At 34.2% G+C, this 26,605-nt stretch overlaps 1 protein-coding gene and 1 non-coding gene across 9 annotated transcripts; both read right to left on the reverse strand.

The window, feature by feature from the left end:
- Positions 1-8,530: 8,530 nt before the first annotated feature.
- On the reverse strand, positions 8,531-8,637 carry LOC128040870 (small nucleolar RNA R71). The gene has a single exon (XR_008195676.1). It is a non-coding gene; the product is annotated as a small nucleolar RNA R71 (small nucleolar RNA).
- Positions 8,638-17,832: 9,195 nt separating this feature from the next.
- On the reverse strand, positions 17,833-21,834 carry LOC105780017 (transcription factor GTE4). 8 transcript variants are annotated; one of them, XR_001129165.2, is made up of 6 exons: positions 19,321-21,834; positions 19,182-19,233; positions 18,986-19,096; positions 18,826-18,902; positions 18,373-18,443; positions 17,833-18,218 (listed from the first exon to the last, which is right to left on the reverse strand). XR_001129165.2 is itself a non-coding variant. In XM_012604078.2 (5 exons), the coding sequence occupies exons 1-4, from the start codon at positions 21,085-21,087 to the stop codon at positions 18,841-18,843; spliced, it is 1,992 nt and encodes a 663-aa protein (XP_012459532.1). In that variant the 5' UTR covers positions 21,088-21,832; the 3' UTR covers positions 17,833-18,218; positions 18,826-18,840. The 8 variants fall into 8 exon arrangements, 3 of the variants coding, with proteins under 3 accessions (XP_012459532.1, XP_012459531.1, XP_052485656.1); XR_001129167.2 differs by having other exon boundaries at positions 17,833-18,226; XR_008195370.1 differs by having other exon boundaries at positions 17,833-18,226; positions 18,373-18,520.
- Between the last annotated feature and the right edge of the window lie 4,771 nt (positions 21,835-26,605).

Raw genomic sequence — 26,605 nt, forward strand, 5'->3', positions numbered from 1 at the left:
AGATCCAATCTCAAAATCTGACTCTACACCCGATTCATATTGAGCTCTTTTAACTTGCAACTCACTGTCATTTTTCTGAGCTTCATAGATTTCTTCAAGAAATATCGGTTTAGCCCTCAACTCAGCTAAAATGGAACCACCATCTGATAAAGCCAAACTGGTATTCAAAGCTCTCAATGCAAATAAATATTTTCTACTCAAGGCATCAGCAACAACATTTGCCTTACCTGGGTACCCGGGTGGTAGTCAATCGCTAACTCATAATCTTTAATCGACTCTAGCCATCTTATTTGCATTAGGTTCAAATCTTTCTGAGACATCAAGTACTTCAAGCTTTTATGATCAGTAAATATTCGACGTTTCTCACCATACAAGTAATGTCTCCAAATCTTCAACGCAAATACAATGGCAGCCAACTCTAAATCATGTGTCGGATAGTTTTTCTCATGTGGCTTTAACTGTCTAGAAGCATATGCGATTACTTTACCTTCCTGCCTAAGTCCACAACCCAATCCGTTCAAGGATGCATCACTGTAAATCACAAATTCTTTACCCGGTTTTGGCTGTACTAAAACAGGAGCTTCAGTTAACAGTGCCTTTAAATTGTCAAAACTCTGCTGACACTTTTCAGTCCATTCAAACTTTACATCTTTTTGCAACAACCTTGTTAATGGGGTAGCTATCATGGAAAATCCCTTTACAAATCGTCGGTAAGAACCAGCTATTCCAAGAAAGCTTCTGACCTCTGATACATTTTTAGGAGGCTTCCAATTAACAATTGCTGAAATTTTACTTGGATCAACTTTAATACCATCGCCTGAGACAATGTGTCCAAGGAATCCAACTTCCCGAAGCCAGAACTCACTTTTACTAAACTTGGCATAAAGCTTATTATCTCTCAAATCTGTAAAACGGTTCTCAAATGCTCGGCATGTTCAATCTCATCACGATAATAAATAAGAATATCATCAATGAACACAACTGCAAATTTATCTATGTAAGGTCTGAAAATTCGATTCATTAAGTCCATAAAAACAGCAAGAGCATTAGTCAATCCAAATGGCATCACAAGAAACTCATAGTGACCATACCTAGTCCGGAAAGCAGTCTTTGGAACATCTGACTCTTTAACCCTCAACTGATAATAACCGGATCTCAAGTTTATCTTGGAAAACACAGTAGCTCCTTTCAACTGGTCAAACAGATCACCAATTCTAGGTAGTGGATATTTGTTCTTTATAGTTACCTTATTAAGCTGCCGGTAATCTATGCATAATCTCATTGAACTGTCTTTCTTTTTCACAAAAAGCACTGGTATGCCCCACGGAAAACAACTAGGCCTTGAAAAACCTTTATCAATTAATTCCTGCAACTGAGCTTTCAATTCTTTCAATTCCAACGGGGCCATTCTATAAGGAGAAATAGAAATAGGAGTTGTATATGGAATCAACTCAATACCAAATTCAACTTCTTTAACAGGAGGCAAACCTGGCAACTTTTCTGGGAACACATCTAAATACTCACGTACCACTGGCACTGAATCAATTTTCAACTCTGGATCTTTAGTGTTCAATACAAAAGCAATATAAGCTTCACACCCTTTTCTCAAACTTTTCTGAGCAGACATAACAGAAATCATAGAGAGAGAACCATCTGACTAATCTGAATCAACCCGGATAATATCACCATTTTCACATTTCAACTCAATGTATTTCTTTCCGCAATTTACTATCACATCATGGGCAGTCAACCAATCCATACCAAGAATCACATCAAACTCATCAAATGGCAATAGCATGAGATCAGCCGAAAAACAGTGACCTCTAATCATCAAAGGGCAACTCTTACATACTTTATCTACTAACACATACTGGCCTAATGGATTTGATACTTTAATTACAAATTCAGTGGATTCTTTAGGCATGTTCATACTAGGCATCAATCTCATACAAACATAAAAATGAGTCCAACCCGGATCAATTAAAGCAATAACATTAGTATCATAGAGAGAAAATGTACCCGTAATCACATCAGGGGAGGATACCTCTTCCCGAGAACGAATAGCATATGTTCTTGCGGGTGCTTTAACATCGGATCTACCTGCTGAGTCTCTAGACATACCCCTGTTACTTGCTTCAACTCCCGGTTTCCTCTGTGATCTGCCTCTAGTAGGAGCATTTCCTGATCTCGTACTCAATATTACTTCTCTTTTAGTTGTTTCGGGACAATCCCGAATAAAGTGGTCTGGTGCACCACATCTGAAACAGACATTTGCATTTGCTCTACACTCTCCAGGATGATGTCTATCGTATTAGGCACATTCTGGCCTAGTGGGTCGAGTACTACCCGTACTTGCAACTATAGTAGTTTGAGCTCTAGAACCCTCAAATCTTCTGCCTCTGCTTCGACTAGAATATCTGGTTGGAAAATTTTATCCACTAGGGAACTCTCTAGGCCTCTTGAAAGTAGACTGAAAAGATCTGCTCATCTGCCTTTTCTTCGTGTCTTGCGCTTCAATTTCAGTTTTGCCCATTTTTTTTCTTTTAACAAATCCTCTGCTTTATAGGCTCTATCAACCAAAACAACAAGCTCTCTGATTTCTAAAACACCCACTGACAGTCGAATATCATCATTGAGCCCGTCTTCAAATCTCTTGCACATGTTAGCTACAGTGGACACAAACTCCCGAGCATATTTACTAAGTCTAACAAAATTTGCGTTCATACTCGGTCACAGTCATCTTACCTTGTTTTAACTCAAGGAACTCTTTTCTTTTCTGATCTATAAATCTCTGACTGATGTACTTTATACGGAACTCCTCCTGAAAGAAATTCCAAATAATTCTCTCACTCGGTACCACTAACACAAGAGTCTTCCACCAATGATAAGCCGAATCTCTGAGAAGTGAGACAACACACATCATACATTCTTAAGGTGTACAAGATAATTCATCAAAAACTATGATAGTATTCTCGAGCCAAAATTCTACTTTCTCTGCATCATCGTTTTTAGTAGCCCGAAATTCTTCAGCCCCTTATATTCTGATCTTATCAACTGGTGGCATTTCCCTGATAACTATACCTATGGCTGGAGAAGCTACATGGGGAACCTGAGAATCATGAGGGGGTGGAGGTCTAACAGCCGGATTCGTACGAACGAACTTGGCAAACCAATCATTCATAGCTTGGAAAAAGGCTTCTCGAGCCCCTCCGCCCTGACTAACTAAAATGGGTCTTTCAATAACATTAACATCTGGTGGCACCATCCCTTCTATAGGAGCGGGCGCATTACTCTTTACTTCATCCGTACCAGCTCATTCAGGATCCATAACTATAAAAGAAAACATTTCAAAATCGTCAGGAGTCGTCACACTATCAAAATATATAAGTATGGCATGTATAGCTGGACTCTTATTCATACTGAATATTTCAAGAACCGACTAAACCTGCTCTGATACCAATAAAATGTAACACTCCTTACCCAAGACTGTTGTCGGAGTTGAGCATGAGGTGTTACTTGACTTAACTTAAAAGTTCGGGGTATAAAATTTTACTTTTGAAATTAATTTCACTATTCACAACAAAGCTGTCCACCTGCGCAGCAGTTACTAAATTAATTATAACTCGAGCTAAAAAACTTAAAATTTAGATTTGTAAATTTTCCCTGAAACTAGACTCATATATATTTTTACCATAAAATTTTAAAAATTTTTGGTTTAGCCAATTAGTACAGTTTATTAGTTAAAGTCTCCCATGTTTCACTGATTGACTGTCCTGACCTCTCATCACTAAAATTTAATTATCTCATTGTAAAGACTTTATATGGTGTTCTAACTTGTTTTTAAAGAAAATATACTCAAGAAGGAATCTATACATATAAATTTCAACTCATAAATATTTTTAAAATTTTTAATGATTTTCCAAATTCAGAATTGGGGATTCTGAAAACCACTTTGACCTTGTCTAACTAAAAGGAAAATATCTCAAAATACATAAATCATTTGTCTACACTGTTATTTTTATATGAAAATAGGCTCAATAATATTTAATTCTATATATCATTCACTCTCTAATTCATTTTATACTATCTTTGGTGATTTTTCAAAGTCACGTCACTGCTGTTGTCCCAAAACTGTTTCACTACCAATTTGTACTTTTTCAAGATTTATATGCATAATTTATCACCTAGACATTTATGACAAAAGCACCTTCATACTTAGCCATTTTAATAACTATTCATAATCAAATATTTACATATCATATTTTGGTCATAATTTAAGAATATACAATCGAAATGACTAAGTCCCTATACATGCCATAGCTCGAAACATTTATCGTCTTAAAATACCAAGTTGTGGTGGTTGATAGTGTGAACGCTCTCCTACGTCTTCAAAATCCCGACTATGCTTGATAATACTATATGAAAGAAAAAGAAATAAAAGAAGTAAGCATAAAGCTTAGTAAGTTTAAAAGTAAATAAATAACAACATTTAACACAAATAATGATATGCAAGTATCATGTTCTTAAGTTTCCTCTTTACTTACTCTCATTTACTTGTTTATTTACTTGCCTATTTAGATAGCTTAAGATTACAACTTACTATTTTCTTGCTAAAATATTGGTTCTCACTGATATCATAACATATTCTTAACTCTTATTCACCTAAAGTTGCTAATTATACTTTTACTTGAACTTCCATAGAACATAATCTGTTTTCTAGCCCGTTGAGCCACATTGGAATAATAAGGATACTTGGGTCTCTTTTCTGATAATAACATGCCAAAGTCATGTCCTAGACATGATCTTACATGGGATGTTTCTTGTAATGCCAATGCCATGTCTCAGATATAGTCTTACATGGGAGTTCTCATATCGGTGCCAATGCCATGTCCTAGACATGGTCTTATGGGGGACCTCTCATCTCGATGCCAACACCATGTCCCAGACACGGTCTTACATGGGACCTCTCATCTTGGTGCCAATGCCATGTCCCAAACATGGTCTCACATGGGACCTCTTATCTCGGTGCCAAAGCCATGTCCCAGACATGGTCTTACATGGGACCTCTTTACCCAAATGTAATGACATTTGTATCCGATACATTCCTTATGTTTTAACGGGACTTTTTAACACTGATTCTCTGTCATCTCATACTTGAGTCAACATTAAATAAATTCATGAAATAAATATATAATTGCTGGAAAATAAAAACATTAATAATAATTATTAAAATATTGCATTTATTTACCGTAAACTTATCTCGGTGCAAAAATGTGATCAAATCTAACACTTTAGTCCTCAATCTTTTTCTTTCCCCGGTCTAGCTTCAAATTTCATTATTTTTGATCTATAATAGAAAATTTAGATTATTTAATACTCACATTCATCAAAACAGTCACTGACTCAATTTTGGCAAAATTACAGTTTTGCCCCTAAACTTGTGCATATTTACACTTTTTCCCAAAAGCTCGTAAATTAAAATTTATCTCTCATTCTTATGTTTTAGAACATGCTGAACATTTTTCCCTTCTATGACAACATCAAATTCTTACTCTAACACTTACTTATGAACATTAGGTATTTTTGCCGATTATATCAATATACTCGTTTTCACTAAAAATCGACTAGAAAAAGTTGTTTAACATAATTCCTAGCTTCATATTATACCATAAAACATCAAAATAAACATATTTCACCTATGGTTATTTTTCCAAATATGAACCCTAGGTTAAATTATTGCTAAAATAAGCTAAATTAAGCTACCGGGATTCCAAAACGTAAAAAACATTAAAAACAGGGCTTGGAATCACTTACTATGAGCTTGACAAAGTGAATAAACCCTAGCTATGGCTTCCTTAAAGTTTTGGCAGCAAGCAAGGATGATGAACACAATTTTACATCTTTTTCCCTTTTAATTCTATTTATTTACTAAATGACTAAAATGCCCTTACTTAAAAAAAATCCTATTTCACTTATCTCATGTCCATTTTTGTCCATCACTAACTAATGGTCTAATTACCTTATAAGGACCCCTAATTTATAGTTCCATAACAATTAAATACCTTTAACATATAAAACTCAACTTTTGCACATTTTACAATTTAGTCCTTTTGACTAAATTGAGTGCCCAAACGTCAAAATTTTTGATCAAAATTTTCACGAAATCTTTCCGTGAAATTGTAGGCCATAAAAATATAGTAAAAATAAATTTTTCATCATCAGTTTTGTGGTCCCGAAACCATTGTTCTGACTAGGCCCTAAATCGGGATGTTACAGATACCCTTACAGTAGTTTTTCCTTTAGAGAGGAATGGTCTTGGCAGAGGACCTATCATAATTCAATGTAGCCAATTAAACTAGTTTTTTTACTTTAGGAGCTTGAACACAAACGTTTTGGTTAAGTTTTGATTACATTTTCGCAATTTCAGATAAATCAAATAAAGTCTGTAATCTGAATATTTTATTGAACTTAGAGGGCGAATGAGGCCTAAGGGTGAGCTAATATACTTTGTGAGTGTACAGGAGACCATTAAAATATATGCTAACTCGATACTAATTACTATGTTGCAACACGGAGCACTGAATGTCGCGACATAGGGAGCAGAATAAAAGAATTTCAAGACTGCCTTCGGTGTCGCAACACAGCCTAACGATGTCGCGACACACCCTTGAAGGCACGTTAAAGATGAGCATACAGCCTTCGATGTCGCAACATAGGACCTAGTGTGTCGTGACATCACCTCTATACGGAAAATAATTACGAGCCAAGGGCATTTTTATCCGTACAATCAAACCTTAAGCACAAGAACAACACTTAGGGTTAAGGATGACGACTACTCTAAAGTCTATAAATAGGCTCATTTAACACATGTTATAGATAGTTTTTACATTGTATAATTTTCTTCCTTGTTTTAGTCCTTTAGTCTTTCTCTTTTCTTAGACTTTAGGTTTATTTTAGTTTTCGTTCTTTACTTTGTGAAAGAAATCAGATTTGTGATACGTGATCAAATTCTGTGAGGATTCAACATTTTCTATTAATAAAAATCAAGCTTCTTCTAAACCTTATGTTCTTGAATTACTATTCATGTCTACTCTTTCTATCAAATTTATATTGTTTACAAGATCCATGAGAAACTAATCCTCCTATGAGAGATTAGCGAGTGGAGGTATGATTAATTAACTATTTTGTAGGGTTCTCTTAACGGATTAGCTGTCCAAAAAAAGAGGAACCTAAGCCCTAGGCCTGACCACCATAGAAAGTCATTAACGTGAGAATTAACTCAAATTTGGTATAGTCTATTCGTGAACACCTTAACCCTGAATCGGTCTGGTCTGTGAGGTCGAGAGATAAGTAGTTCTTTTTGACACGTTATTCTAGTGGAAGTTTGAAAGGTTTTGCTGGCATATTGACTAGTTGATTGAATAACAAAAATCGAAGCGGAAGTTGGTTACGATTACCAAAGCAAGCTAATCACCCATGCTTAGATTTGACATATTCTGTTATTTGATTTCTCATTATTTCTTTTCTTTTTCTTTTTATTATAATTAAGAATCTTAAAAGCCTTTCTTTTTATTCACTCGTAATATAATTTATCTAAAGTACTGATTAGATCTATTTATACTTAGATTAGAATTAATTTAGTGTTTGCCTCTCTTGGGTATGATCCTCGTAATACTCATCTACTCCATTGTAACTATATTACAACTTGACCCATACACTTGTGGACACCGCTTTTCACATATTTTGTATAGGATTTCTACTCTGAACGTTGGTACGTCAAAAGGTGGTTAAGTTGTTGGCGCCGTTGCTAGAGAGGCAATGTCACTAATTTAATTTTAATTTTTTCATATTGATAGAATAATTAGGAAATTCTTAGATTATAGATATGATTTTATTTTTGTATTTTTACTAATTTCTTCTTTTTGGATTTAGTGTATGACTCGTAGTAAAGGAACACCAATAGAGCCAGTCACAGATCCAGAAAGAAACATTTCGTAGGAATCGTCGACAACAACAATAGCAACAACAAATGTAGAACCAACCACCTACTGCAGGTAATTTACCATCACGAGAAAATCCAATATTCAATGAGGCTAACAATAACTTAGAAGACCCACCACTACCACCACAACTACCAGCAAACATTAATATGGCGCGAAAGGAAATGACTCTGAGGGAGTATGCGCTACCAAATATGGATATGGTTCAAGAGAGTATAACGAGGCCAACTATCATGGTCAATAACTTTGAGATGAAACCAGTTATAATCCAAATGGTCTAGAATAATTTGCAATTTCGAGAAACAATGATAGAAGATCTGAGTTAGCATTTAAAACAATTCCTCCAACTTTATGACACTTTTAAATATAATGGGATCACTAATGGCGCTATTCGTCTTTGATTATTCCCATTTTCATTAATTGATAACGCCTTTTCTTGGTTAGATTCGTAGGCACCAGGATCTATCACAACATGGTACGAACTTGCAGGAAAGTTCCTACAAAAGTTTTTCCCCATTAGCAAGAAAGTCCGGCTAAGAAGAGAGGTTTCTATGTTTAAACAGTTAAAGGGAGAAAGTTTTTACGAAGCTTGGGAGCGTTTTAAGACACTGATTTAGAAATGCTTACATCATTGATTACCCGAGTGGTTACGCCTGCAATTTTGTTTTTACAATGGGTTGGATGTATGCTCAAGGTCAGGATCAAATTGAGCGACATGAGGTGCCTTAATGAATCAAATGTACGATGATGCGTACGAATTAATAGAAAACATGGCGATAAATTCCTGTCAGTGGCCAACTGAACGATATACATACAACTAGAGACCATATACGATGAAAGCTGTCTAAGAGGATGACAAATATCAACAGTTAGTGACAGAATTGACTGCCTCCGGACATACTAACATCCAGAGTGTGAATATTTCAATTAAATATATAGATTTGAGGTGGTGTCCACAAGTATACGGGTCAAGTTGTAATATAGTTTTAGAATGAAGTAGGTAAGTATTTCGAGGATCGTACCCAAAGGAGGTGAGTACTAAATTAAAGTTAACCTAATGCAAATAGAATTAATTAGTAGTTTAAATAAATTATATTACAATAAAACATAAAGGAAAGAATTTTGGGGTTTTTATAAATAAAGAATTAAAAACTACATAAATAAAATGGACTTCGAAAAACTAATTTCTAAACTCAATCAAATGAAGAGATGAGTGATTAGCTTGCTTTGGTGATCATAATTAATTCTTATTTCAAGTTTCTATTCAATCAACTAGTCGTTACCCTAGCAGCATCTTCTGATATGTCCACTAGAATAACGAGTCGACAAGAACTACCTATCTTTCAACCTCACAGTCCAGATTGGTTTGGTGTTAAGGTGTTCACGGATAGGTCATACTAATTTTGGGTTAATTCCCATCTAAATAACTTCCTAGGGTTGTCAAGCCTAGGGTTTAAGTTCTTCCTTTCCCAAAAAGTTTATCCGTTAAGAAATCCCTACATAATAATCAGTTAATCACACATTCGCTCGTTAATCCCCAATAAAAGGATTAGTTCCTCATGGAATCCGTAAACATAATAAACTTGATAAATAAGATATGCATAAAGAATAAATTAAGAATAAGGTTTAAGAGATTCATGATTGTATTTGATTGGTGAAAGCACAGAAATCCACAATAGTTTGATTGCATCTACAAATCAAGTTTTCCAAAAAACATGAATGAAAATAACTGAAAAGAAATCTAAAACCTAAGAGAAAGAAAAAAAATTGAAAACTAAATTACAAAAAAAAAAACTTTAAATATCAAAAGATGTTCTTTAACACGTGTTTAAGAGCCTATTTATAAAGTTAGGGTTACCGTCGTCCTCAACCCTAGGTTAGTTGACGCTCTCATATTAACTTTTAATTGTGCAGACCAAAACACCTCTAACTCGTAAGTGTTTCTCGTGCATAACCGATGTCGCAACACTCTAGTGCCTATGTCGTGAACCGAAGGTAATATACTTAGGTTTAGGGTAGATTCAGAGGTGTGTCGAGACATCCAATGGCTGTGTCTCGACACCAAAGGTAGCTTCGAGATTCTTACATTTTGCTCCCTATGTTGCGACATCAAACTTTCTGTATTGTAACATAGTGTCCAGTATTAAGTTTGTACGTCATCTAATGGTCTCCTACACACTTACTAAGTACATTAGCTCTCCTTTAGGCCTCATTCAGCTCTTTAGGTCAATAAAAGACTCCAAATAAACTTTTTTTATTGGATTTAAACTAAACTGTAAAAACTTAACTAAAATGTAACAGCCCAATTTTTGGTAGTGTCAGAACAGTGATTTGAGATCACTAAATCCGATGAAAAAAAAGTTAGAAAATTTTATTAATTAATAAATATAAGTTAATGTGATTTTAGAAATATTTTTGAATTAGTGAATTTTGTGATTTAAAAGAAATCATTAGGTAAATTAATTGAAAACGAGGTATTGAGACCTCGATATTATAAAATAAGCCGTAAAGATTTTATAAATATTTACGAGTGTCATTAGGTAGTATTAAAGTTTCGTTAAGAAAATTTAACATTTCGATGGTTAATTAATTAAAAGGACAAAATTGAAAAAATGTATTCCGGGACTTCGTTCTAGTAAATCAAACTCATAAATATTTATTATAAATATTTACGAAGTAAGTTGTGTAATTAATTAGGTAAATTTGACTTAATTAGGAGTTATTGTGAAAAGGACTAAATTGAAGTAAGGGTGAAAGTTGAATAATAGATTAAAGAAAAGTTAAAAGGACTAAATAGGTAAATATGCCAAGTCCCATAAATGAGGCGGCACAAGTATGATAAAATCTTAGATTTTTATGGTTTAAATATATTAATATATTATTTAATTATAAAATATATTATATTATATTATGTAAAATAAACCAATATGACAAGCGTGTGGTAGAAATAAATCCAAGTGTATAAATAAAATACATATATTTGTGATTATTATGCATTTACTTATTATTTAAGTAAAATTATTATATTATTATTATGTTATTATTATTTTAATATAAAATATAATAGAAATAAAAGAATAGAAAAAGAGAAATAGAACAGAATAGGCAAACGAAACAGAGAAAGGAAAGAAGGAAAAAGAAAGAAAGAAAAGAAAAAGGAAAAATAGGGTTTTTGAGCTTCAAGCTTAAATTGGTAAGTCAATGAGTCTCTTTTCTCTTAGTTTTGATGTTTTTGGAACCCTAGAACAAAGTATTTTTGGATTTTTGTTGAAATTTTGTAAGATATTAGATTTTTTTTTTTAGACATGGTTCATGTTTGGAAAGATGATAAATTGGGGGTTAAATTAATTTAATTTCAAGTTAGAAGTTAGTAAAGGATATAATTGTAAAATAAAGTGTAAGTTTTGAATAGTAGGGACTAAATTGAAAGAATCTCAAAATTAAGGATTTATGGTGAAATTGAAGAGTTAAAATGAGTTTATAGTAAAAATTAAAAGAGAATATGGAGTTAGATGGGGAAAATAAAATTAGTATTGATAAGGGATTAAATTAGAATTTAGGTAAAGTTTAGGTATAAATGGAAATATTTTGGTGAACTTGTGTATTAATGATTTTTAATTGTTTAATTACGTAGCTAATGTCGTGCAAGAGTCATTATCCGAGAAAAGAAAGGAGAAGGTGAACAATGAGTGACTCGAGAGAAATTTCAGTTAGTATTACCATAATTCAAATTTAATTATTAATTGTTAAAATTTAAATTAATATACATGATAAGAAAATTGAGGTAAGTATCACGATTGAATTGAATGATAAATACGTATTGGTATTGAATTTATTAATAGCAATTGTTGAATTTTGAATAATATGTTTAGTAAATAAAAATAAGGTGAATATCGATATTGAGTTAAATGATATTGAATTGTATGTGAATTGAATGGAAATTACTAGTAATATGATTTGAATTAAAAGAATTAATGTGATATTGAAATGCATATTGGATTGAGAAATTTATTTGAATTGTGAACATGAGAAATTGTGAATTGAATGAAATTGAAAAGAAGTATGAATATATATGAGCATTTGATGGTACATTGATTGGAAAGTGGAAAAATGTATTGGTATTGAATTGTATATTGATTAGAAAGTGAAAAGTGAATTTGAAATGAATTGTGATTGAATCGAAAGTGAATTTGAAATAGAAAAAAATGACTTGAATACCCTATTAACTAGTCAGGCTGAGTCGGATATAGTTGGCATGCTATAGGATTGGAAGTGTTCAGGGATACTTCGACTTTTAGTTTATGAGACACTGGGTGTCATACTGTTACTTCGGATAGATTCGATGAGGTACTGGGTACCAACTTTCTTTGGCTCTGCCGATGAGTCACTGGGTGTCACTTTATTGCTTCGAACTATCCGATGAGGCACTGAGTGCCATTCTGGTGTGTTTGGTTGGATCCGTGTTTTCGCCAAGGTCCGAGTCTTGTTAATAGGGGTAAATAATTGAAATGAGAATATTTGAATAAGTGTGATTGATTGAGCTATGGAAAGAAATGAGAAAGTGAAATTGTGAATTGATATGTGAATTGGAAATCGAGATATGAGATTTGAATATATGAACCCAAAGTTCATGATGTGATTAAGAATAATTTTTGTTATATGATATTAATGAGTACAAATTGCAATAGAATTGATATTCAATATAGTGATAAATTGAATGAATTGTATATGAATTGAAATGAACTATTAGAATGAGATGTGAAAAATCCAATGGAATTGAGATAGTGAAATAAGGTATGAGTACAATTAAATACAAGATTTGAAATATGCTTATTGTTATTAATTATCAAGTTGATTTAAAGTATGAGATAATTAATGAATAATTGTAGACATAAATTAAATGTATATAATTTATCGATTAATGTTATTAATTTGAATTATGGTAATACCATTGAGTATACCTATACTCAATGACATTTTGTTGTTTCCGCATGAGTTAGTAGAAAGCCAGTGTCCGGTCCAGCATCTAGAGCAATCCCGACCTCAGAGAATTTTAGTGATGTACCTTTGTTTTGATAATATGGCATATACCTAGGTGATGTATAGGTTAAGTATAAGAGTTTTGTTATTACGGTTGTAGAATGATGTTTAAATTGGTTATAAGTATGAAATGGAACTAAAATGACATAATTTATACAAATATGAAATGAAAATGATTAAAGTATGTTATGTCTGTTATTTATTTGTGAATTAGTTATAAGTTATCCGATATGTCTGGTAATGCTCCATAACCCTATTCTGGTGACGGTTTAAGGTTAGGGGGTGTTACATAAAACATAATGAAAATGCTTATATTCAAGCTCTTCAAGTTTGAAAACTAGTTTAATCTACTACACCAAATTACGACAGATCAAGAATCAACTACATAGAGTCTAAGGATAGTGCAACATCTATATATGGAGGGGACAAACCACTCTTCCACTACATAATAACCCAACCACGGATGTGAATTACATTAGGAATAGGGGTGTAAACCCTTATTCAAACACTTATAATCCCGGATGGAGAGATCACCCAAATCTAAATGGGTAGGAAACCAAGGAGGAGGTAGTAGTTCTAATCAAGTCAAAAATAATAACTTTCAACCTCCTTATTTACAGAAACCTCAAGAAAGGGTCAACCCAAATGACCATATTGTATGTGGTCAACAATTGGATCGAATTGAAGGACAAATGCGGCCATTGAGGACCGCAGTAAAACAAGTGCAGTCTGAGTGCACCAGTTTAGAAAAAAATATCGACTAAGCTAGAAAATCGGATAAGCCAATTAATAAGCATGATGGGAGATATTAAGAGACAAACTGACATTGGCATCCTTAGTAACACTAAAGATAATCCTTGAAGAGAGGGGAAGGAGCAGGTGAAAGTAATCGCACTCCGATTAGGTAAAGTACTGAGTAGCCCGAATAACCCAACTCAAGAGGTAAATAAGGGGAATTTTGATAATCTTCAAGAAGAACCTTTAAAAGCTGATGATGAACTAAAACTAGAGTAAGTAGTCGGACCAACAGTTAAACTAGAGAGAGACAATTGAAGAACCTACCATTGCAAAGATATTGTTCCCTTCAAGGTTTGAAGGAAAAAAATGGGATGAAGATGAGTTTGTAAGCTTTTTATACTTGTTTAAAACATTAAATGTTAATCTGCCTTTAATTGAACTAATTGAGAAATTCCCTAAGTACGCCAAATTTTTAAAGGAAATCATGTTTAGGCGTAGGAAAATTAAGGTAGGTGAACAAGTTAACATGAACGCTTCTTGTAGTGCTATTATCTCTAGACAGGTTCCTCACAAGCTGCAAGACCTAAGAAGCTTTACAATTCCCATAGATATAAAGAGCATTCATTTCAATAGAGCCTATTCGATTTAGAAGCTAGCATCAATTTAATGCCTCTATTAATACGTGAAAAACTCGGGTTAAGGGACCTCAAGAACATGTAAATTACACTGCAGTTGGCTGACAGATCTTTAGTGCTTCTGAAAGGAGTATTGGAATATGTGTTAGTTAAAGTGCGCAACTTTATCATTCTGACAGATTTTGTAGTTTTGGACTTTGAAGAAGATCGAGAGATGTCAATTCTGTTAGGTAGACATTTTTTAACTACTTCAAGATCCACCATGGATTTGAAGAAAAATGAATTAACCATGAAGATCAATGGTGAAATAGAAAATTTTAAATGTGGTCACCAACAGAGTGAGGAAAATAAAAGGAACTTAGTGGAGCATTATAATGAATTATCTATCTCTAACCCTAATAATCCCGAATTAAGGGACATACTTGGTTGGTAATAGCGAGTACCATATCACATAGGAACCCAAATTTTTTCTCATAGGATTTTTGAAGCTGGTTAGATAAAAATTATAGAGGAACTATTATGTGTGTTTTCTAGGTTCCTTAGAGTATGTTATTTCCTTCAATCTTGTGGGGGATATAGAAATGGAGAAACAAAGTTATTTTTCAAGAGCTCACTCTTTCTGCGTAAGAAATCATCACGTATGCAAAAATTTTAGTTCAATATATAATGAAGGAAATGGAGTCATAGGTAAACTAGGTTTCTAGAGGTCCAAGGTGGATGCAATAGTGTAAACTCCCGGTGAGAGTTCATATCCTCATTACAGATGGTGCAATGAGACCAAGCTTATGTTTGAAAACGATAAGGGGTTTATACGAAATGATAAAAGTGATTGGTTTTGAAGGTTTACTTTGAAGATTGGTATAATCAATAGTCTTCAAGTAGAGTTATAGGGTGTCTGTAAGGGGTTTTGGATTGTTAGAGTATGCCCAAATACCAATCATGAGATGCTTGTAATTACATACTCGTTTTACCTTGTTGTAAATATAAGGCATTGCCATTGTTATTTCAGTTTTTTTTTGTGTATAAATAAACTGATTAATAATAGAGTCTTGAGAATAATATGATTATTCTTAAAAAGTCTTTAGTTAAGTATTATTGTGGTTTTGGACAGCAATAATGCATTGAGACTAATGTGTAGTTAATTGATGACAAAGTGTTGTCCTAAACATAGGGATGTCAAAATCAATACATGAGTATGTGTTAGAGAACAACATATTGGACTGACTCATTATGATTATGTTTCTTGGATTATTATGTAATAGTCACAACATTACTCAAGGTAATAACTATGTATTTGATCCTCAAACTTGAGATTATCATTGTCCTGACATCGTGAGTCGTATATTTTGATGCAGTCAAACGTTTACCGTAACAGGTTGTACTATAAAGACTGATGTTGTATATACCATAATCCATGTAGTGGGATATGATTGCTCAATATAGGAATTGTCCCTCCTACATAATAGGAGTAATATCTTAGGCCACTTAATGAAATGAGACTAGAAATGTTCGATCATGCTCAAATAAGTTGATATGAGTTATCACACTTATTTGTTTATTGTAGTCTACTCAGAATATCAAGAAATATAAGATTGGACTATACAAGTGTGGCTATTTCATGACTTGTGCCCAATCTAGATATAAATGATAAAATGATATAAAACATGAAAAATTTATCATAGAAAAGGTTATGTCGAATCACGACTTCTTATAACTTGGGTAGCAATGAGTGGCATATAGCAATACATCATTGCTTGTAATATTAGAAATGTTCTAGTATTGCTACTAATGTTATAAGAGCCTACAGGGTCAGACCCTATGGTTAAAGCCAACAGACTTCACGCAAAATACGATGGGCGTATATCATCCTACATACATCAATGGTGGACAGTATCACCTGGCGGACACGATTCACAAGTACTTTCCAAGAGTTAATATTTATGGAAGTTAATATTCTTTTGAAAAGAATATAAAATTTTAATATCTTCCATAATTTTCTCTAGAAGTAAAAGGGAATTGTTCCGTTTTTATTATAGGTGATTAATAAAAGGAATAAGACCTCTGGTGATGTAAGATAGGTAGTAAGAAAAAATTCAAAAAGGTCTAGCAACCAATTTTTGAATTCTCTCTGAAAAGATTCAGAGTTTTACTATTCGTGCTTGACTGAGTGGATTACGTAGAGGCTGAGACGATTCTGTTGCGGCTTGGAATCGACACTCTAAAAGAAATCAGATCATAAAGGTATATTTTTAACCTTTATTCAACCTGATTCGTTCCTCGTACTTGGGTCCAAGGCCGGATCGCTAAGATACTTTTTCCGCTGAGTCACAGGGCATACCAACGATCCAACATGGATAACCAAATCATTGAGCATACGACACTTCATTTAATTGTTGAAATAGATGATATGATGGAAGTTGCTTTGCTGAAACATCAATCTGTTGTATCTCATCCTTTGGGTATGTTGTTGGCAAATTGGCGAAGTTTAATTAATAAGGTTTGGGTAATTGAAGTCAGACATATTATCCATGAGGGTAACAAATTTACGGATCACCTAGCAAATTTGGCACAAGAGAGCAACAATGGTTTTATCATACTTGAGTCTCCTTTTGAATCTTGTTCCTTTACTAGAAACAGATGCTTGTGGTAAAGGTGAAGTCATATTGTAGTTTTGTTCTCTTACCTTTTCCACCAAAACAGTTATACAAATTTTAAAAAAAAAAATTTGTAAGTATAAGAGAGTTTAATTACTACCATAACACATATATTCTTGCAATTACCCTGCTCAAATACGTTCAAACTTGAATGATTTAAGGTTTGTTATTCAACATTTTGATTATTCAAATTATAGTCCTTTGTGCTTAATTTACTAACTATAATAAAATTAGATCAAATTTAAACAAAATTATTTTATACATTCTAATTTAATTGAATTTTTTTGAAATATAAAGAAATAATTTAAATTAAATATTAACGTTCGATTATATTATTTAAGAACAAATATCAATCTTACCTAGAACTTTTTATTTGAGTACGACACTAATATGTACGGTGGGTACAAATATCAAAACACTACCACATGAATTCACTTTACCTTATTGATGTGTATTTCTTGTGCTTTTTTAAATAAAAGACGTGTATTTTAATATGATTAAAATATACAATAAGTCTACATGTTTTTATAAATTAAAGATTCAATTTTATACTTTTATTTTTAATAATTTAATCCATTAACTCAAATTTTAAAATTCAAATTCAATTATTAATACTAATAATTTTTATTAAATTTATTGATACCACATTTTAAAGTAGAATAAAATACAACTAAAAAATCAAAATTTGAATCTATAATATCCCTAAAGCCTACAATAGCTAAACTTGAATTATGTCCAAACAGGAAACAGAAATAGCACAATCGCTAAGGGCAACGTCAAATCATAATTATTGATTTTCATTTGAAGCATACTTACTACTTTTGAATTACAATGCCTTGTTTCTTTCTTGCTGTATAAAAACATCAAATCAAAGAATCTTCTGCCCATCAGAAAGCTTAAACACAATAAAACAAAGTGCCCTGAAACTAGGGTGAGTTGAGTAGCACTAGTTAAATTAGCAATTTACACACGTGCTTCCGGTTTTTCCTATTCCTGATCCCTACCCATTCAACGCCACATTCTACCCATCCTAATTATAATTATACAGATACTCCACAAATTGTCAAGTGCTCCTGAAGCCTTGTTCCCAATTCCAACAACAGCATTTTCACTATATAGCCAAATGCTACATCAAACTCGTCGAAGCCAATCTGCAAAACTTAAGGATCACAATGGATCAGCACCTAATCTAGATTCTTAGACCAGCATCAATAAGGAAAAAATTCTTTTCAACATAAATAGTTTGATATTTGGCTTATATAGTCTGCAATCATCAAATGCTGAAACTATACATCTTCAACTTACAAGGATATTAATTCGCCAAGACATGTAAGGTCTGCAGATTTTTTTTCTTTTTCCTTACACGTTGCAGTCCACTGATTTCAAATAGAAAGGGAGTTTATTAAATAAACGTGGAAACTCACTCTCCCCTCTCAGCATATGCATCTACGACCTACAAGTTGAAATCTCGTTGAGGAGTTGACTCAGGGTCTCAAGCCCACAACTGTTTACGAATCCAAATTTTAACTTAAGTTATTGTGCGCTCACTTACATAGTGATGCTACCAGGCAAAAAAATTCACCACCATTTACATCATCACTAAACATCAATCACACCACTTGAAAGAACCACAATGCAAATAAAACTGTCAACTATTCTACAGCTAAAGAGGTAATTTAAAAATGAGCACATACACCTGAGCAACTTTAAGAAATCAAATCATTAATGCCTGTAAGATACAGGGACATTTCAGCATACCTGAATGAGAAACACTCAAGCTCTAGGTGAATGTCCAGCATCAGATCCAGAGGCCGAGGAACTTTCACTATCAGAGTCTACAACAAATTTTTATATATGTTAGAACAATAAAACAAAATTTACTCCCACTAAAAATCATGTAAGAAATAAATCATCATACCACTTGAAGAAGACCCAGAATCACTGCTAGAACTACTTGAACTACTCGACCTATTAGCAGCATCTCCCTGTTTTTCTTCTTCAACAAGTGATCTGGAAATATTCTGTTCATCTGCAGGTACATATATAATCATTTAGATATCAGTCCAACCAAGCAAGTAGCAAACATCTTATAACTCCTTAACGTGAAAACTTACTAGTTGTGTTTTGCTTGGGCACTTCCACCAAAACAGGAGCCATAGTCTGCAACTAAATACAATAAATGCATGAAATTAGCAACTCTCAGGAAAAGATTATTTCATGAGAAACTATGATTTTCTTATATAAAAAAAAAACCTGTACTTTCTCAGGTACAATCTGAGCAGCTTCTGCTCTGGCTTGAATGGAAAGTTCAGCCTTTCTCTTGTTTTTGCTCAAACTTTTCTTGTAGTTGGTAACAAATCTATCCAGCTCCCAAAGAGTCTCAGTATCCACACTGTCAATGTCTACTTCTATTTCTTCGTCATGTTGTTCGACAGCTGAATTCCTTTTCTTAATAATCTGTACAATGTTGTCCAGCTTCTCTGAAGGCAAACTTTGAAGGTTAGTGCTAAGCTTCTGCTTCTCTTCATAAGTCATATCCCTCTTGTAAGGATCCTTCGCTTTAGGCTTTTTTGGAGCAGGAGTCCTACCCGAAGGAGTAGTAGCAATTAGTTTTGGTCTTGGATCAACAGAGCGTGCCATTGACTCTGATCTACCCAAGATCCTTCTTGTATCAAGTGGAGGTGGTAGCATTGAATGTGCCTTTCTTGGTGTTGGCATACGTAAATTCACTTCATATTCTACTGCAAGTCTCATATCTCGAATATAATCTGCCTCTATAGAAGCCCATTTTCCCTCAAATATCTTTGATAACTGCTCTGCCATTACATGAACATCTTGTCCCTTAGGATTATATGTCATGGCATTCTGAAATGTCAATCTCACATCCTCTGCAAACTCTCTAGGAGACTTGTACCAGTTTTTGCTAAGCCTCGTTTTCACAGTGCCCAAATCCATGGGATGCTTAATGACACTATAGTAATCATGCAAACCAAGACCTTTGACATCAACAGGAGAATTAAAGACCCAACCATGCTTGTGCTTCATTAGTCTTTCAAGCAAAGAACTACAGTTCTTAAATAACTTATTACCCATGCCAAACCCATGTGTGAATTGACCTCCACCTTGCTTCTTCCCGTTTAATTTCAACTTCTTGTTACTCTCAGCTGGAGGAAACTTATCTTTTGCAAGCAAAAACTCAGAATTATGATAAAACTGATTTGCCTTAGGCGTCCTTTTCTCCTTCTCCAAATTTTCATTTGCACATTGACTATTTTCCAAGGCAGAAATATTCAACTGATTCAAAGGCCTTGATTTCTTAACAGGTTCCTGAGAGATGCCTACCGAGGATGGCTCTGGTTGAACCCTATTGAAACCATAACCAACAGCATTATTCAAAGGAACAGAGGCATTACTAAACACCCTTATTTGCACTTCTTTAGCTTCAATCCTCTTCACCAAACTCCTTACCAAATCAAGCTCACTTACCAACTTCCTCCTCAGTTCCGCCATCTCCTGCTTTGACCTTGAAGCCAAATTGATCTTCACCTGGTTCTCGGAACTAGGCTTCAATGCTCCGGCAACATCCACCTGCTTATTAAGGCTTGAACAGTCATCAGACACAGCAGTATCCGCACGAGGACCAGGCTGTTGGTGAGCTGAATCCCCAAACTCCAAAGGAAGAGGCTGAGCAGGTATTTCAACAGGGTGGTTGCTGTAGTCGTTGGTGTTAGGGACAGCTGTTGTGGTGACATCAGTGTCGTTCAAAGCAGCCCTATCCACGTTGTTGTCATTTTTGTTGTTGTCGTGGTTGTTGTCGGAGGTGGTGGTGGTGGTGGTGTCGTGGTGGTGGTGGTGGTGGTGGTGGTTGGGGTCGCTACTGTTAACAGTGGAGTTAAGAAGATTGTTTTTCTTGGAACCCTTGAACGCTTTCCTGGTATAAACCTTGCTCCCACTGTATCTCTGTTTCTCTCTCTCAGCATCTTTTCCTTCTCCAACTACTATCCCCGAAGCCATACACATATATCAGGGTTTTAAACCCTAAGTCCTTTTTTTTCCAGTCTCCAACCAAAACAATTATGCACCCGCGACCAAATCCAAAATAGGGTTTAACTACCTCTGCACCAAAAACCCTAAATTTGACCTCTCAAACTTGAGAGTTCCCCCAAGTTTCAACCAACGGACCCAAAAAAACACAACAAACCTACAGAAGAAAAACCCAAGCCTCGATCTACAAAATTACAACTACAACCATCTATGTAAAACCCTAAAACGGAATTTAAAGATAACACACACAAAATTGAAACAAGAAAGGCAGATTTCTCAGCTCCTCACCTTTGCTTGTTCGATTTCAGATCTCCTCACGAATCCTCCTCTCTCAACGCCGCTCGCTTTCTCTCTCTAAAAAGTTCTTTCGATTGTTTTTCCCTCTCAATTTTTTTTACCTGTATCTTATCTTTACAGGTGTACGGTGGTGAATGACCTCGTGGAAATAAGCACTGGAAAGAAGCGTGTGGGTGCATCAAAAGTGCAGTGCTCGGGAAGAATCATACGGATGTGTAGAGTGTTTTACCGACGCTCGGTTTATTTTGCGTGTTATGCAAGCGCCTGTTGATGATAGAATTTTTGGGAGGTGAAGGCAACGTCGAGTTGAGGTAATAGGTTTGGGTTATGACAGGGAGCTTTAATTGTGGGTTTTGGTAATTTTTCCACGCGCAAGATAGGGAGCGTGCAGTTTACTCAGGGGTTTCATAAGCCTAGCCTCCAGAGATTCTATTATAGTTTTTGATTGGTCGGAATTATTTTCCATTCCGATGATTTTCTTTTGGACGAATATTCCGATGATATTTGGTACTTGGTGATGGTCTTTTTAACAAGTTGTAGGCTAAACTCCTTTTTCTTTTTGGATGGGCGAATCATTAAGAATAGTTATGGCGATAATATTAAATATTTATAAATTAATTATGTAATAATATATATTTGAATTCAAAAATGACTATGACAATAATTTATTGTTACGTTTTGGTACCAATTAAAATTTAAAAGTATATGCTTTTTAGTTTGTTGGTACGTTTCTATATGTTTTTTGGCACGTATTGTTATATCTTTCTTTGATTGTTTGGAAGTGGTCTTTCTTATTTCTAATGGAGGCGAATCTGGTTGGTTTGTCTATTACTGATGGTGAAAATGAGGCATGGCAGGTCGACATCGGTGTTCAGGTTAGGGAAGATCCTGTGTTTTGGTTAGTGGGATGTTTTCTTTTTACTGTTAGTGTTATTCATTTTCAATAAATGAGAAACACATGGCTAACATTTGGCATCCTATCAGTGGTATTTCTATATCAGATATGGGGGAGAAGCATTTTTTTTCAAGTTTTATTAGGAGTTGGATCGAAATAGGGTGATTGAGGGAGGGCCTTGGACTTTTAATAACCACTTGTTGTTGGTTCATCGTATTTCACAATGAGAAGCTCCATTACGAGTGCCTCTATTTTTTTTTATTTCTAGTCGAAATTTATGGATAAGTAATTTGGGAACTTCATAGGTACGTTTCCCTCTTATGATGCCAAAGCTATCAATTCAAGGTTTCACAGGTACATGAGAATTCGAGTGAGAGTAGATGTTTGAAAGCCATTGAAGTGGCATAAAAAGATAGTTTGGTCCAAGTCGACAAAGGTGTATGCCAAATTGGGCTACGAACAACTCATGCTCTTTTACTTTATTTGTAGTTGATTGGGATATGGGGAAGGATTTTGCTTGATGAGAGAGTTGGTCGGGAGAAAGGAGGTGGTTTTTGAATAGGATGCAACACTCCGAGCGTGGAAGTGACGAGCGTCGCCGCCATCTAGCTGATGGTTACATGAGGAGGGAGGAGACTTTAATCCAAATTTTAAGGCAGAAAATTCGAGGGATGTCGAATTTAAGGGCTTCTAAAAGTTTGAGTTTTTTTCGGGATATCAACATTAATCTGGGATTGAATTTATCAATATAGATGTCCAACTAAACCCTTTGAGATATAAACCCCAACAAATTCGGTTAATGGCTCTAATTAGGGCTATAAATGAATCGAGCTTGAACGAACAAACCTTTGTTCATGTTCGTTTGTTTATTTTTAAGCTTGTTCGTGTTCAGTTTGTGTTCGTTAAGAATTTCAAATTTTTGTTCATGTTCATTTAACTTAATCGAACATGTTTACGAACATATAAGTGAACATGTTCACAAACATATAATTGAACATGTTCACGAACGATGTTAATAAATAAAAAACAAATAGACAAACAATAAATACATACACACACATATATTGTTTAGATATAAAATAGTCAAATATAAATATTAATAATTATATCATAAAAGAAAACAATACAAACCAAGATAATTTTATTAATATATACTAATGGAACAATAAACGAGTTTTAAGATAATTTTATTAATATATACTAATGGAATTTTATAAGAAAATATCATTAATAAATAAACGAGTCATAAACGAGCCAATAAATGAGCTTTTAAACAAGCTTGTTCGTGAACGTAAATGAACCGAACACACCTCCGTTCGTGCTCGTTCATTTATTAAATGAACATAAAAAATTTGTTCATACTCGTTTATTTAGCTTAATAAACGAACGTTATACGAACGGTTCGTCGAACGTTCTATTCATTTACACCCCTAGCTCTAATCAACCCTCCAAGAAAAATTGTAACACCCACACCCAACCCAATCATTGAATCCGAGTACGATGTGTCACAACCTAAAAGCCATATGAATTTGACAAATACACTTGAATTTTTTAAAAATGATAAGGTCTTGGCGTATGCCCCGAATTTGGTGTAAACCCCAGTATAACAATAACAAAATAATCAAATCAATTATACGCCAAGTAAAATAGTTTCAAACAAACATTTAGCGGAAGCTTTATAAAAGATGATAGAATTATATAAATTGTAAGATAGGTTATTTCCCATACAAAAGTTTCAAGTGCATCACATTCCAACTGACGAACCCTATCATTCAACTCTTTGTTTCTGGTTCCTAAAGATTGATACTTGGTCTTCTAGGCGGAGACAGACTCGGTGAGCTCAACATTCTATTGGACAAAAGTTTCATACAACTGGCGGAGTTGGGTAAGGGGTTGCTCGCTAGAGAGAAAAGCCCTCTCAGATTCGACCTATTTGGCCTTAACTTCAGCACAAGCTTACTGAAATGTCCAACTGGCTAAGCTGCCCTCTGCAAATAACATAGAAATAGAGTTCGCTATCTCATGTAGTGTGGGCTTGTGGTTGCCAGAAGAAGAGGAAGAAAGGTAGGCAAACTCCTTCAATTCTAGGGACAAATCTTGTTCTTGTCGTTGTTGGATTGCGAAGGGAAAAAAGGGATACTAGCCTGCGCAAAGGTGGTGTCACCAAGAGAAAAAGGTTTGGACTTCCCCTGAATGGGGAGTATAAGTAAGGGCACTGAGATGGGAAGAAAGAAGAGTCGAAGTAGTAGCACGCGGGTCTGGAACATTGGCAGACTCAATAGGAGGTTTGATAATGGTTGGATGAGGGAATAAAGTATGTAATAGAGAGTCAAGCACGAGAAGTGTTGTATCAGGCACTGACTAGGGAGCAGGAAATTCACCCTCGAGAAAGATTGGTTGCTTGCCAGGCCTGTGATGAGGCAACCTATTGCCACCACTCTCCCCAACACTGGAGGACCCTTTCTCAAGTTTCAACATCTTTATATTCAAGTTTATTGTGTTCATGAGATCCATGAGGAACTCATCCTTTTATGGGGGATTAACGAGTGAAGGTGTGATTAATTGATTCTAATGTAGGGTTTCTTAGCGAATCAGCTATTTGGGAGAGGAAGAACTTAAACCCTAGGATTGACGACCCTAGAAAGTCATTTAGGTGGGAATTAACCTAAATTTGGTATGGCCTATTCGTGAACATCTTAGCCCCAAATCGGTCTAAACTATGAGATTGAGAGATAAGCTTTTCTTGTCGACTCATTAGTTTAGTGGAAGATCGAGAAATCTTACTAGGGTAATGACTAGTTGATTGAGTAGAAACCCGGAATAGGAATTAGTTATGACCACCGAAGTGAGCTAATCACTCATGCTTAGAATTGATTAAGTTTATAAATTAGTTTTCAGACGTTCTTTATATTTAGGTTTTTGTTATTTTTATTTCATTATTTATAAAAGCCCAAAATATTTCATTTTTATACTTTATCGTAGTATAATTAATTTAAACTACTAATTACTTCTCTTTGCATTTAGGTTGATATTAATTTAGTACTCACCTCCATTAGGTACGATCCTCGAAGTACTCACCTACTTCGTTGTAACTATATTACAACCTGACTCATATACTTGCAGACACCTCCTTGAGTTCATATATTATATTTGCAGTATTCATACTCTAGCTGTTAGTATGTCTAGAGTTGGTCATCCACCAATCACCCAAGGCTCATGTTGGGCCATTTTTTGCAATGAAAAATCATTAGAAGAAAGCATAAAACAATCAAAATTGGTTGAAGAGGAGAGACACACATTAGCTTTGTTTTAGATTTAGTTTTCTCTAGGTTTTCTATAACAACCCATTTTTTAGTGGTGTCAGAAATAGTAATTTCTGGACCACAAATCTGACAAGTGAGTTTGTGTAACTAGTATTTAAATTATACGAGTCAATAATAATTTTTATGTTGAATTTTGATATGAGGAATTTTAACCAATTAAATTAAAAGTTAGTATAAGTGGTTAGGTTCAAAAGTCAAGTAGTTATTGAAAACGAAGTATTAGGACATCGTTTTCGTAAATTAAAGTTGTAAATATTTTTATTAAATATTTACAGTATTATATGTGAATTGAAGTTTGGTCGGGTAATTTTGATGATTTACTATTAAATTAAGGGAAAATGATTAAATTGTAAAAGAGGTAAAAGTTACCTATTATAGATTTTAAAATACCAAAGGGATTAATTTAGCAATTAGACCATTGCCAAAAGTCTAAGCGATGGTGGATGGCAATCATTCCACTAACCTTTGGGATATTTATTCATTAAGTCCTCATTAGTTTAAGGTTAAATTGTAATTAAGTTTATTTAATTGGAATTTAATATAATTAGAGGAACAATTGTATAGTTGGATCTTCCTTAAATGGCATAATAATAGGAATGATATGGAATTATCTAGATTTTGGTAAATTACAATTAGATCCTAATTATTTAAAAAGGACTAAATCGTAGAGGTTGAAAAAGATGGTTTTATTAGTTAAAAAGGAGAAATTAAAGGACTAGAATGGTAATTAAGCCATTAATGGCTATAGTGGACATTTTTGGGCTTATGTTTGTTAAGAATTGAATGAAATCATTAAAGGGCAAATTGGTAATTGGGTAATTAATGGCTTAAAGTAAAAATTAAGTAAGAAAATGGTATCATCTTTTACAATTTCTATCTTTGAAAACCGAATAGGCCATGGGAGAAGGGAGAAAGCTTCGGTCAATTAGGGCTTGCTAATTTAGTAAGTAAACCTTGTCCGTTTTTAGTAATTTTTTGT

The sequence above is a fragment of the Gossypium raimondii genome, chromosome 4, assembly GCF_025698545.1.
Source record: "Gossypium raimondii isolate GPD5lz chromosome 4, ASM2569854v1, whole genome shotgun sequence".
Taxonomy (NCBI): domain Eukaryota; kingdom Viridiplantae; phylum Streptophyta; class Magnoliopsida; order Malvales; family Malvaceae; genus Gossypium; species Gossypium raimondii.